General features: G+C 45.4%; 1 protein-coding gene across 1 annotated transcript in view; it reads left to right on the top strand.

The window, feature by feature from the left end:
- abtb2b (ankyrin repeat and BTB (POZ) domain containing 2b) overlaps window positions 1–13556 on the top strand; it is a 356813-nt gene that overhangs the window by 265584 nt on the left and 77673 nt on the right. Inside the window, exon 5 of the mRNA XM_041198333.1 lies at window positions 11669–11821. Within this exon, the coding sequence (XP_041054267.1) occupies window positions 11669–11821 (153 nt within the window). The remainder of the gene's footprint in view (window positions 1–11668; window positions 11822–13556) is intronic.

Here is a 13556-nt window from a genome sequence, read left to right as displayed (position 1 = left end):
TCTCTCTGTCTGAGCTCCCGTCTCTCTGTCTGAGCTCCCGTCTCTCTGTCTGAGCTCCCGTCTCTCTGTCTGAGCTCCCGTCTCTCTGTCTGAGCTCCCGTCTCTCTGTCTGAGCTCCCGTCTCTCTGTCTGAGCTCCCGCCGCTCGGTCTGAGCTCCCGTCTCTCTGTCTGAGCTCCCGTCTCTCTGTCTGAGCTCCCGTCTCTCTGTCTGAGCTCCCGTCTCTCGTTCTGAGCTCCCGTCTCTCTGTCTGAGCTCCCGTCTCTCTGTCTGAGCTCCCGTCTCTCTGTCTGAGCTCCCCGTCTCTCTGTCTGAGCTCCCGTCTCTCGTTCTGAGCTCCCGTCTCTCTGTCTGAGCTCCCGTCTCTCTGTCTGAGCTCCCGTCTCTCTGTCTGAGCTCCCGTCTCTCTGTCTGAGCTCCCGTCTCTCTGTCTGAGCTCCGTCTCTCGTTCTGAGCTCCCGTCTCTCTGTCTGAGCTCCCGTCTCTCTTTCTGAGCTCCCGTCTCTCTGTCTGAGCTCCCGTCTCTCTGTCTGAGCTCCCGTCTCTCGTTCTGAGCTCCCGTCTCTCTGTCTGAGCTCCCGTCTCTCTGTCTGAGCTCCCGTCTCTCTGTCTGAGCTCCCGTCTCTCTGTCTGAGCTCCCGTCTCTCTGTCTGAGCTCCCGTCTCTCTGTCTGAGCTCCCGTCTCTCTGTCTGAGCTCCCGTCTCTCTGTCTGAGCTCCCGTCTCTCTGTCTGAGCTCCCGTCTCTCTGTCTGAGCTCCCGTCTCTCGTTCTGAGCTCCCGTCTCTCTGTCTGAGCTCCCGTCTCTCTGTCTGAGCTCCCGTCTCTCTGTCTGAGCTCCTGCCGCTCGGTCTGAGCTCCCGTCTCTCTGTCTGAGCTCCCGTCTCTCTAGTCTGAGCTCCCCGTCTCTCTGTCTAGGAGCTCCCGTCTTCTCTGTCTGAGCTCCCGTCTCTCTGTCTGATGCTCCCGTCCTCTCTGTCTGAGCTCCCGTCTCTCGTCCTGAGCTCCCGTCTCTCGTTTCTGAGCTCCCGTCTCTCTGTCTTGAGCTCCCCGTCTCTCTGTCTGTGCTCCCGTCTCTCTGTCTGAGCTCCGTCCATCTCTGTCTGAGCTCCCGTCTCTCTGTCTGACTCCCGTCTCTCTGTCTGAGCTCGCGTCCTCTCTGTCTGAGCTCCCGTCTCTCTGTCTGAGCTCCCGTCTCTCTGTCTGAGCTCCCGTCTCTCTGTCTGAGCTCCCGTCTCTCTGTCTGAGCTCCCGTCTCTCTGTCTGAGCTCCCGTCTCTCTGTCTGAGCTCCCGTCTCTCTGTCTGAGCTCCCGTCGCTCTGTCTGAGCTCCCGTCTCTCTGTCTGAGCTCCCGTCTCTCTGTCTGAGCTCCCGTCTCTCTGTCTGAGCTCCCGTCTCTCTGTCTGAGCTCCCGTCTCTCTGTCTGAGCTCCCGTCTCTCTGTCTGAGCTCCCGTCTCTCTGTCTGAGCTCCCGTCTCTCTGTCTGAGCTCCCGTCTCTCTGTCTGAGCTCCCGTCTCTCTGTCTGAGCTCCCGTCTCTCTGTCTGAGCTCCCGTCTCTCTGTCTGAGCTCCCGTCTCTCTGTCTGAGCTCCCGTCCTCTCTGTCTGAGCTCCCGTCTCTCTGTCTGAGCTCCCGTCTCTCTGTCTGAGCTCCCGTCTCTCTGTCTGAGCTCCCGTCTCTCTGTCTGAGCTCCCGTCTCTCTGTCTGAGCTCCCGTCTCTCTGTCTGAGCTCCCGTCTCTCTGTCTGAGCTCCCGTCTCTCTGTCTGAGCTCCCGTCTCTCTGTCTGAGCTCCTGCCGCTCGGTCTGAGCTCCCGTCTCTCTGTCTGAGCTCCCGTCTCTCTGTCTGAGCTCCCGTCTCTCTGTCTGAGCTCCTGCCGCTCGGTCTGAGCTCCCGTCTCTCTGTCTGAGCTCCCGTCTCTCTGTCTGAGCTCCCGTCTCTCTGTCTGAGCTCCCGTCTCTCTGTCTGAGCTCCCGTCTCTCAGACCGTGGTCTTGCTGCCTGGCCCGAGGTCTCGACACACAGGCTGAAGTCTCGCCTTGCTTCTCCGCCTTCTTTGTCAGCCTGCTCCTTTCACTGATTCCCGACTTGCAGACTGAGCAGGTACCCTGTCCCTCTGCTCTTTGTCGCCCTGCTGCTGTCACTGTTACTCACGGCTCGGACTGAGCCTCTGCCCACCTCCCTCCTGTGCCCGGTTGAAGTTGTGCTGGTAACATACGCTGATGTTAGTCATCAGCTGTTCCCTCATTATCTATTGCAATCAGCATCTCCTGCTGCTAATGCACAGATTAGGCCTCGTACTGTTGTCCATGGAGCATCACTTTCCTGTAATAATACTCAGCCTCTCATCTATTGTAAAACTGGTCTAGAATGAAAGTTTCTACAACACTGGGTGAGAACTTTCCCAGTGTTTTCCCGGCATTCCATTGTGACTTCAGCAGGAGATTGCTGGACCTTTGGAGAAACAGCAGAATCAGCCTTTTTGTTCAGTCCTTTACATGTTTATCTTCGACATGAGAACTCCTGTGGGAACTTCAGGTGTCTTTCCCTGTAGGAAAGCGTGAGATCTTTTAGATACGAGGAGAACAAGTGAACAATGTGGTTGGACAGCAGCAGACCAGGAGATGGGAGTGCACAATGAGCTTTGTAGTGAAATAAGGGAGGTGTGGACAGGATCGAGTGCAGTTATGGGTGAGTTCAGTTTACCAGGAATAGATTGGGAAATCCAGATAAGGTTCAGTTGGGGTGAAAACATGATTCTGAACACAATATTGAATTACTTACATGAACAATTGATCAAGGAAACTGCATTGCCTAGTTCATAGCATCTCGCTTATGAGGAGAGAGCCTGAGATTGTTCACTGTAGAGAAGAGAAGTGTCGGGAGAGATACTTAAAGAAACAAATAAATGAAAGCTTGATTATATATTCAAGATTGCCACAAACTCTAAAGCCAGGGGTTCATTTAGAAGCGGGAAAGTGTGTAGGTCACTTTATGTGAAGGATCAGCCAGTGTGGAAAAATGAATCATATTGATGGTTGAAGATGTTAGCAACTGAGATGTGTTTGTTTTAAAACGAAGCAGATAAAATGCATCCATCACATTTCTACCCTCCTTCAGTTCTGAAGAAAAGTCATATTAAACTCGAAACATTAGCTCAGTTTCTCTCTCCACAGATGCTGCCAGACCTGCTGGGTTTTTCCAGCAATTTTTGTTTTTGTTTCAGATTTCCAGCATCTGCGGTATTTTGCTTTTACCCTGGATATGAATGTTTGTCACTTCTACAAGCATAAATAAACCTTCTTTACGAGCTTGACTGATTATCTTAAATTGGTTGTTAGTGTAGCTATTAGTTACACTAACTAAAGGACATGTTGTTTGATTCAATCAGCCAATCACTGAGATGTACGGTGTACATAATATTGCACCAACACTGAAATTCATACATGATGTTGCTCAGTTGTGTGGTGGGCAAGATGTCTTGGCTGATGGCAGCATCCTGTTAATGGAACCTGAGCAGGGAGACAGAGGGTGGGAAACAAGGATAGAAACAAAAGACAGAAAGTAAGAAGCAAAAGTGGAAGAAAGGAAAAAACAAGGGCAAGAAACAAATGGGGTCATAGTGCAAAATGAAGCTAAGATGACTAACAAGTTTAAAAAGACAAGCCTTAAGGCATTGTATCTTAATGTGCGGAGCATTCACAATAATGTAGATGAATTAACAGAGCAAATAGATATAAACGGTTATGATATAGTTGCAATTATGGAGACATGGCTACAGGGTGACCAAGGATGGGAACTGGACATCCAGCGGTATTCTGTATTCAAGAAGGACAGACAAATAAGGAAAGGAGGTGGGGTAGCGTTGTTAGTAAAGGAGGAAATCAATGCAATAGTGAGGAAGGATATTGGCTTGGAAAATCACAATGTGGAATCTGTCTGGGTGGAGATGAGAAATATCAAGGGGCAGAAGGCGTTGTTGGGTGTTGTCTAAAGGCCCCCAAACAGTAACAGAGATGTAAGGGAAGGCATTAAGCAGGAAATTAGAGATGCATGCAGTAACGGTACAACTGTAATGATGGGTGACTTTAGTCTACATATAGATTGGACAAACAAAACTAGCAATAATACTGTGGAGGAGGATTTCCTGGAGTGTGTACATGATGGTTTTTTAGACCAATATATTGAGTGTTCAACTAGAGAGCAGGCTATCCTAGACTGGGTATTGTGCAATGAGAAAGGATTAATTAACAACCTTGTTGTGCTTCCCTTGGGGAAGAGTGACCATAAAATGTAGAATTGTTCATTAGGATGGAGAGCGAGGAAGTTGAATCTGAAACTGGGGCCCTGAATTGAAATAAAGGGAACTATGAGGGTTTGAGGTGCAAGTTGACAATGATGGATTGGGGAATCTTACTAAAAGTATTGACAGTGGATAGGCAATGGCTAATATTTAAGGAACGTATGCGTGAATTACAACAATTATTCATCCCTGTCTGGTGCAAAAATAAAACTGGAAAGATGGCTTAACCATGGCTTACAAAACAAATTATAGATAGTATTAGATCCAAAGAGGAAACAAATAAAATTGCGAGAAAAAGTAGCAAGTCTGAGGATTGGGAACAGTTTATAATTCAGCAAAAGTAGACAAAAAGATTGATCAAGAAAGGGAAAATGGAACATTAGAGTAAACTTCCAAGGAACATAAAAACTCACTATAAAAGCTTCTGTAAATATATGAAGAGAAAAAGATTAGCGAAGACAAATGTAGGTCCCTTACAGTCAGAAACGGGGGGACTTATAATGGGAAACAGAGAAATGGCAGAAGAATTGAACACCTATTTTGGTTCTGTCTTCACAAGAGAGGACAGAAATAATTTCCCAGAAATGTTAGGGAACCAAGGGTCTAGTGAGAGGGAGGAATTGAAGAAAATTAGTATTAGTAAAAACAAAATGGTGCTAGAGAAATTAATGGGTTTAAAGGCTGAAAAATCCCCAGGGCCTGATAATCTACATCCCAGAGTACTAAAGGAAGTGGCCCTGGAAATATTGGATGCATTGGTGGTCATCTTCCAAAATCCTATAAACTCTGGAGCAGTTTCTACAGATTGGAGGGTGGCAAATGTAACCCCACTATTTAAGAAAGGAGGGAGAGAAAAAACAGAAAATTACAGACCAGTTATTCTAACATGAGTAGTGGGAAAAATGCTAGAGTCTATTATAAAAGACATGGTAACAAAACACTTGGAAAGAATTAATGGGATTAGGCAAAGTTAGCATTGGTTTATGAAAGGGAAATCACGCTTAACTAATCTACTGGAGTTTTTTGAGGCTGTAACTAGTAGAATAGATAAGGGAGAACCAGTGGATGTGGTGTATTTGGATTTCAAGAAGGCCTTTGATAAGGTCCCAAATAAGAGACTAGTGGGCAAAATTAAAGCAAATGGGTTTGGGGGTAATATACTGGCATGGATTGAGAATTAGTTGACAGACCGGAAACAGAGAGTGGGAATAAATGGGTCTTTTTCCGGATGGCGGGCAGTGACTAGTGGTGTACCGCAGAGATCAGTGCTTGAGCCCCAGCTATTCACAATATATATAAATGACTTGAATGAGGGAACCAGATACAATATTTCCAAATTTGCTGATGACACTAAACTAGGCGGTGCTGTGAGGTGTGAGGAGGATGCAAGGAGGCTTCAGGGCGATTTAGACAAGTTGTGTGTGTGGGCAAACACATGGCAGATGCAGTATAACATGGATAAATGTGAAGTTATACACTTCGGTGTGAAAAACAGAAAGGCAGAGTATTATGTAAATGATGATATTTTGGGAAATGTGGATATACAAAGGGACCTGGGTGTCCTTGTTCACCAGTCAATGAAAGTAAACAGGCAGGTGCAGCAAGCAATTAGGAAGGCAAATGGGATGTTGGCCTTCATTGCAAGAGGATTTGAGTTCAGGAGTAGGGATGTCTTACTGCAGTTATACAGGGCCTTGGTGAGACCACACCTGGGGTATTGTGTGCAGTTTTGATCGCCCTACCCAAGAAAAGATATACTTGCCATAGAGGGAGGGCAGCGAAGGTTCACTAGGCTGATACCGGGAATGGCAGGACTGTTGTATGAGGAGAGATTGGTTTGACTGGGCCTGTATTCACTGGAGTTTAGAAGAATGAGAGGGGATCTGATTGAAATGTATAAAATTCTAACAAGGCTAGACAGACTGGATGCAGGGAGGATGTTTCCCCTGGTTGGGGAGTCTAGACCCAGGAGCCACAATCTCAGGATACGGGGCAGGTCATTTAGGACTGAGATGAGGAAACATTTCTTCACCCAGAGGGTGTTCAACCTGTGGAATTCTCTACCACAGAGGCTGTGGAGGCCGGGTCACTGAGTATATTCAAGAAAGAAATTGGTAAATTTTTGGATATTAGGGGCATCAAGGGGTATGGAGAGAAAGCAGGAATATGGTGTTGTGATAGAGGATCAGCCATGATCATGTTGAATGACAGAGCAGGCTCGAAAGGCTGAAAGGCCTACTCCTGCTCCTAGTTTCTATGTTTCTATGGAAAATACCACTTGTGTAGCCACTGCATAATAGGAGCGTAAAACAGCTTGCTTAACCTGTTGTTCAAATTTTTGAGATACTTTGCCTTTCCAGGGTAATTTGAGCTGGATCGGACACTTCTTGGAGCTGAAAGTGGTGGCCTTTGGCACTTTTGGGAGTTATTCAATACACATGAACAGTGATTTGATCAGGATAGCCATTGTGCTGTAGGATAGCTTTGATCCTGACTGCAGATGGGACCAGAAAATCCCAGCCTATATTTTATGGAATGTTACTTTATCTCATCTCTGCATGAGCCCTAAGGTCTGCCCATGGGTATCAATAGGAAGAGAATAACCAGGGAAAGAGTAGGGCCCATAAGGGACCAAGGGAGTAATCTATGAGTGAAGCCAGATGACTTTGCTAGAGTGTTGAATGAATACTTCACATCTGTCTTCACCCAAGAGAATGAGGATGAAGGTATCGAACCCGGGGAGAGAGACTGCGAGGTTCTTGAGCAAATTGATATAGGGAGTGACAAGGTATTGGAGGTGTTGGCAGGCTTAAAAGTGGACAAATCTCCAGGTCCAGATGTTTTGTGTCCCAGACTGCTGAGGGAGGCAAGGGAGGAGATCGCAGGGGCTCTGACCCAAATTTTTAATTCCTCTTTGGCCACGGAGGAGGTGCCAGAGGACTGGAGAACAGCTAATGTGGTTCTGCTATTTAAGAATTGTTGTAAAGATAAGCCAGGGAACAACAGGCCAGTGAGTCTCACATCAGTGGTAGGGAAACTATTGGAGAAAATTCTGAAGGAGAGAATCTATCTCCACTTGGAGAGGCAAGGTTTGATCAGGGATAGTCAGCATGGCTTTGTCAGAGGGAGGTCATGCCTAATAAATTTGATTGAATTTTTTGAGGAGTTGACCAGGTGTGTAGATGAGGGTAGGGCAGTTGATGTAGTTTATATGGATTTCAGCAAAGCCTTTGACAAGGTCTCACATGGGAGACTTATAAAGAAGGCAAAGGCACATAGGTTACAAGGTAATTTGATAAGGTGGGTTCAACATTGGCTTAGTTGTAGGAGGCAGAGAGTGATGACAGAAGGATGCTTTAGTGACTGGAAGCCAGTGTCCAATGGCGTACCACAGAGATCTGTGCTGGGTCCCCTATTATTCGTCATTTATATAAATGACATAGATGACTATGTGGGGGTTAAGATTAGTAAGTTTGTGGATGACACAAAGATTGGCCGGTTGGTTAACAGTGAGGTTGAATGTTTTGGACTACAGGAAGAAACAGACGGGATGGTGAAATGGGCAGATAAGTGGCAGGTGGAATTTAACCCTGAAAAGTGTGAGGTGATACACTTTGGAAGGAGTAATTTGACAAGGAAGTATTCAATGAATGGCATGACACTAGGAAGTCCAGAGGAACAAAGGGACCTTGGCGTGTGTGTCCATAGATCTCTGAAGGCAGAGGGGCATGTTAGTGGGGTGGTGAAAAAGGCATATGGGACACTTGCCTTTATCAATCGAGGCATGGATTACAAAAGTAGGGAGGTCATATTGGAGTTGTATAGAACCTTGGTGAGGCCACAGCTGGAGTACTGTGTGCAGTTCTGGTCGCCACATTATAGGAAGGATGTGATTACACTGGAGGGGATGCAGAGGAGATTTACCAGGATGTTGCCTGGGATAAAACATTTAAGTTATGAAGAGAGGTTGGATAGACTTGGGTTGTTTTTGTTGGAGGAGAGAAGCTTGAGGAGTGACCTGATCGAGGTGTACAAGATTATGAGGGGCATGGACAGGGTGGATAGGGAGCAGCTGTTCCCCTTAGTTGAAGGGTCAGTCACAAAGGGACATAAGTTCAAGGTGAGGGGCAGGAGGTTTATGGGGGATGTGAGGAAAAAGTTTTTTACCCAGAGGGTGGTGATGGTCTGGAATGCGCTGCCTGGGAGGGTGGTGGAGGCGGGTTGCCTCACATCCTTTAAAAAGTACCTGGATGAGCGCTTGGCACGTTATAACATTCAAGGCTATGGCCAAGTGCTGGTAAATGGGATTAGGTAGGTAGGTAGGTCAGGTGTTTCTCATGTGTCGGTGCAGACTCGATGGGCCAAAGGGCCTCTTCTGCACTGTGAGATTCTGTGAGCTGGCATGGTCGGTGTAAGGGGAAAGGATGGTGGGTGGGGAACATGAGTTGTCACTAAGTTGGCATAGGGGCTATAAAGTGCCATGGGGGTGGGGAGAGGAGCATAGGTTGGCACGGAGTGTTTGAAGGATTGTGGGAGTAAGTACAGGGCATGTGTTGACATGGATGGGGCATGGAGAGACCGTGAGGTGAAGGGGTGTAAAGAGTGAGGGCTGGAGGAATGTTTCTTCTTTACTTTTAAATTTTGGACAGTGCCAGATCCCTGAGGCATGCCTTTGGCCCGGACCCACCTACTCAACTCTTCCAGGGTGACCCGTCCCAACTTCCAATCCAGCCCAACCCCCCAGACCAAAATCTAATGTCCAGGCAGCCATTTGCAGAGCCTGGATTCTCCCGACTTTGTGCATCTGACCCATAGTGAAAATTCGGGCCAAGTGGTTTTTATATGAATGCTCTGTCACATTAAGTGATGCTTAAAACCTGCATGGTTTTAATCCCCCAATAATATACAAAGTTTACTATTTTCCAATTTCCAATCCATAAAACCTCTTTTAATACCTTTTAATATATTTGACTGATTGTATGTCCAAATAATTTTTTTAAATGTTCTACTCATAAGGATATTAACTCTCGCTGCCTCGTGCCTTTTATTTCTACATCATCCTTGTTGATTCAGCCAAGTCAAAGAAAAGTTGTTGCTTGCAGAAAAAAACGATACTTGCCTTTTATTCTAGTGAATAGAGTGACTGTTTCCTGGGAATGATCTGGGTATTTTTAGACTCGCTCTTTTTGTGTCATTAATTTGCTGATATCCTCTTTTTCTTTCTCTACTGAATGGAAGTGCACGTGCCAGCTGCTAAACTTTACCTTTTCCTTGGGAAATCTCATTTAAAGATTGCACAATGGATTGCATTCTAAACATAGAAAACAATTCACTCTGTCTCTTTAAACAAGCAACACAAACCGTGTATTCTGCCACGGGAGACATCTGACTGCTGCAGCTTCCTGGTAAGATTGTTAATAGAATCATTATCCACCCCCTATATCCATGGAAAAGCCTCCATGGGATTCATGAGAATGCTGGGAACTCCTTTGAGGATAGAAACATATTGTTAAATATTTGGAAAACATAATGGTTTGATTAGATCAAAGATGATGTGAGAATACAGCAGGTGGCATTCCATCTTTGTGAAGAAAGTCACTTCAGATTAAATAAAATCTGAATATGTTGGTGATCAACGTCTTAAAAGAGAAAAGACAGATTAACATCTCGACTGGATAGCTATTGTTAGAGCTCAGTTTTGACGAATATTCTACACCCAAAATATTTCCCATCTTTTCTCTGTGTGGAACATGATGGGATGGATTCGTGTGTAAGTCCAGAATTTTGAACTTTTCTGTCTGATTTCCAGCATCACTTTTTATAAAATGCCATATTTTACAGCCTCGCTGTGGTGTCTCCCCCTGGCAGGTACAGTGAGCCATTCAAATCTCCATTCAGTTTGGCAGGATTGTAATATCCCGCTGGGTGGGAGGGGCTGTCAAATCCTGGCCCAGGTGATTTTTGAACAAGTAGGTATCATGCAAACCGAATAAAAGTATATTTCACTCATAATATAGTTTCAATCTCAGTTTTTGATCTATTCCATAATTTTTTGCAGGAGCAATAATTCTGACAATCACCGTAGCCCATCGGAGAAGCAAAATATGACAGGTTATTAAATTTGTTTAGTGGGCTGCTGTGTTCCAAAGAAGAGTCACATTGGACATGTTCCATTCCCTGGAAGCTCCTACCCCAGACGATATGCTCAGGGACATCTCGGAAGTCTCCATTCAAGGACAGCGCAGGATTTAAGCTGGAGACTTCGGGTGGTTCTGACTGTCTTAGCAGAATAATTATCCAGGAAAAGTTAGAAGAATTAAAAGCACCTCCAGCTCCTGGGTAACTATGGTACTGCTCCCCCTCCCACCCCCGAGTACCGGCCCACTCCCAGAACCCTTGACTCCCCCATCAATCAAAAACCTGTCTAACTCAGCTTTGAATATATTCAATGACCCAGCCTCCACTGTTGCTCTGGTGGAGAATTCCAAACACTAAAGACCTTCAGAGAGAAGAAATTCCTCCTCATCTCCACCTTAACTAGGAGACCCCTTATTTTGAAACTGTGCCCCCTTGTTCTAGATTCCCCACGAGGGGGAACATCCTCTCAGCTTCTACTCTGTCAAGCCCCCTCAGGATCTTATATGATGAGATACGATCACCTCTCATTCTTCTAAACTCCAACGAGTATACGCCCAACCCAAACCTCTCCTCATAAGAAAATCCCTTCATTCCAGGGATCAACCTAGTGATTTGGAACTGTTCCCAATGGAAGTATATCCCTAGATGCCTCGCTATCTTACAGTGTTTATTATTTTTTATGGAATGTAGTTTTGATCTAATACCTCTTTATGTAGCTCAGTGTCATACTTTGTTTTATAATGTTCATGTGAAGCACCTGGGGATGATTCATGATGTTAAATATAAGTTGCAGCTGTAGTAGGTGGTTTATTTCTCCATTTGAGTTTGAAAACCCAAGTTTTTCTAATTGCTGTTTATACCTTTGGCATCTGATGCTGGAGATCAACTTGATAATCCATCTCTGAACTAAATCCAACACAGGAATGTCTCCAGCTTTGAAAAAGAGTCATACGGACTCGAAACGTTAACTCTGTTTCTCTCTCCACAGATGCTGCCAGACCCGCTGAGTTTTTCCAGCATTTTCTGTTTTTATTTCATATTATCAACATCTGCAGTATTTTGCTTTTATCTTACATGAATGTTTCCCCTGTGTTTCGGTGGTCAAAATTGGGCACAGCACTCCACCTGTGGTCTGCCTGATGCACTGTATTGTTTGAGGGTGAGTTCTGTTATTGTTTAAATTGGTTTCACCACACTTTAATGTTCAGCTTTTTTCTTTTGCTTTCCATTAGGCCATTTATGTTGCTGCCTCCACTAATGGAGTGGATGCGAGTGGCCATTACTCATGCTCAGCATCGGCGTAGTTTAACTGTTGACAGTGACGATGTGAGACAAACAGCCCGTTTGCTGCTCCCAGGCCTGGATTGTGAACCACGGCAACTAAAGTATGTGCGATTCTTTTATAAAAGCTAGCCTGTCATATGAGCTGAGCTGTAGGGGAAGAGTCATCTGCGTTTACACATTCAGGGTGTGTTTAGGGAGTAGAACAATGCAATTAGATGCCAGGGTCACAAATATGGACCTGGATATTCAGATCAGCAGAATGATCTGAATGATCTTTTCTAATTCCTACTTTCTCATAAACTGAGAAATTGCAGTGTGATTTTACTGTTCAAATGGTTAGAACTTCAGATCGATATGTTAATTGTCTCTGCACTAATATCGCACAAGAGAATTTCTAGATGATAGTATGTTATATTCTGAAAAATTATGAAAAAAGCCAAATAGCAACACTGTTCCTCACTCTCGTCATCCCAAAGTCATAAATTTGTACTTTATTTGAATGTGTTTTATTAAATTCAAAGAAGAAGTAAAAATTAATACATCTGGGAAGAATTTCCACTGCTTGCTTCTTGTTAGCAACTTTAAAATATAAAACATAATGGGAAGATTGCTTATATTTGACTTTGCGAGTTTGTGTTGTATAATAGAAACCAGTCCAGCTGCACAGCTTATGCTGCCTGGGTTACCAGAATCGGTGTATTTAGTAAATTTGACTTCAATTTTCAGTGACACAATCTGGACTCCACTCAGGACATAGAAACCCTGCTGCGTATTGGGCAGATCTTCAAAGAAAGACTGTCATGTGCTTTCCGCAATTGGAATACATAACGGGCAAAAGGACATCCAGTAATGAGTCATGAGCAAGCTATATTCAATCAGTTCGCCAGATCTGAGATTGGAGGACTGAGTTTGATCAGGTGGTGCATGGTATTCAAACCTTCTCCAACCTCAGTGAGATTGAGATGTTAAGTTCAGGGATGGCATCTTGGTCACCTCAATGTATCGGTTTGCGCCTCAGATACAAAAGGTGCATCAGCGACAAGACTCATCAGACAGAAGCCGCTTGAGACCATTACAGTGGCTTTGGGTTTAATATTGTGAGCTTCACTGTTTTTTCCTGTTATTCATCACTGTCTTTAACCTATCATTTCATAGAGAGAAGGACCAAGCAATTATGGAGCCTGGGCTCAATGCTGCATTCTTGAATGTTCTAATAGAATGGAGGAGGAGGAGAAGGGACATGTGCCACTGAGCGCAGCTTTGGGAGTTGGCCCCCCGCCTGAGATCCATGGTCCAAGGAAGCCTCAGCAAAGTCATGAGGATCAGGAGGATAGACCCAGACCATGGGGGTGACTAGGTTGACCAAGGGCCTACCGAAGACTCTCCTATCTGCAGATGAGTGAGAGACAATGCCACACACATCTGCACTTGTCCAGAGCTCTGGTGGATCTCATCTGCCACATTCTTTGGGAGGAACTAATGCCCTGTGGAGTGGGAGGTCATCCCCTGCCACTGGCGTTGAAGGTCACCACCAGGCTCAATCTCATTGCCTGCGGGTCGTTCCAGGGATCCACAGGGACCTGTGCATCATCTTGCAGCCCACCACAGGTAGATGCATCAAGGAGATCACAAATGCCCTCCACAGCAAGGCTCATCAATGTGTCAAATTTACACTTGATGAAGATAGCCAGATTGCTAGACTTAATGGGTTTGCAGCTATTTCAGGCTTCCTTAGAGAACAGGGTACAGTCAGCTGCACCCATCTGGCTTTGAGGGCTCCATGGCATCAGCCTCTAATGTTAATCAACTGTAAAGGGCTATGAACATATGAAATAG

This window comes from Carcharodon carcharias, chromosome 10 (assembly GCF_017639515.1).
Source record: "Carcharodon carcharias isolate sCarCar2 chromosome 10, sCarCar2.pri, whole genome shotgun sequence".
In the NCBI taxonomy this organism is placed as follows: domain Eukaryota; kingdom Metazoa; phylum Chordata; class Chondrichthyes; order Lamniformes; family Lamnidae; genus Carcharodon; species Carcharodon carcharias.
Note: the sequence above shows the minus strand (reverse complement) of the source record. Positions and strands in the feature narration are given on the sequence as shown.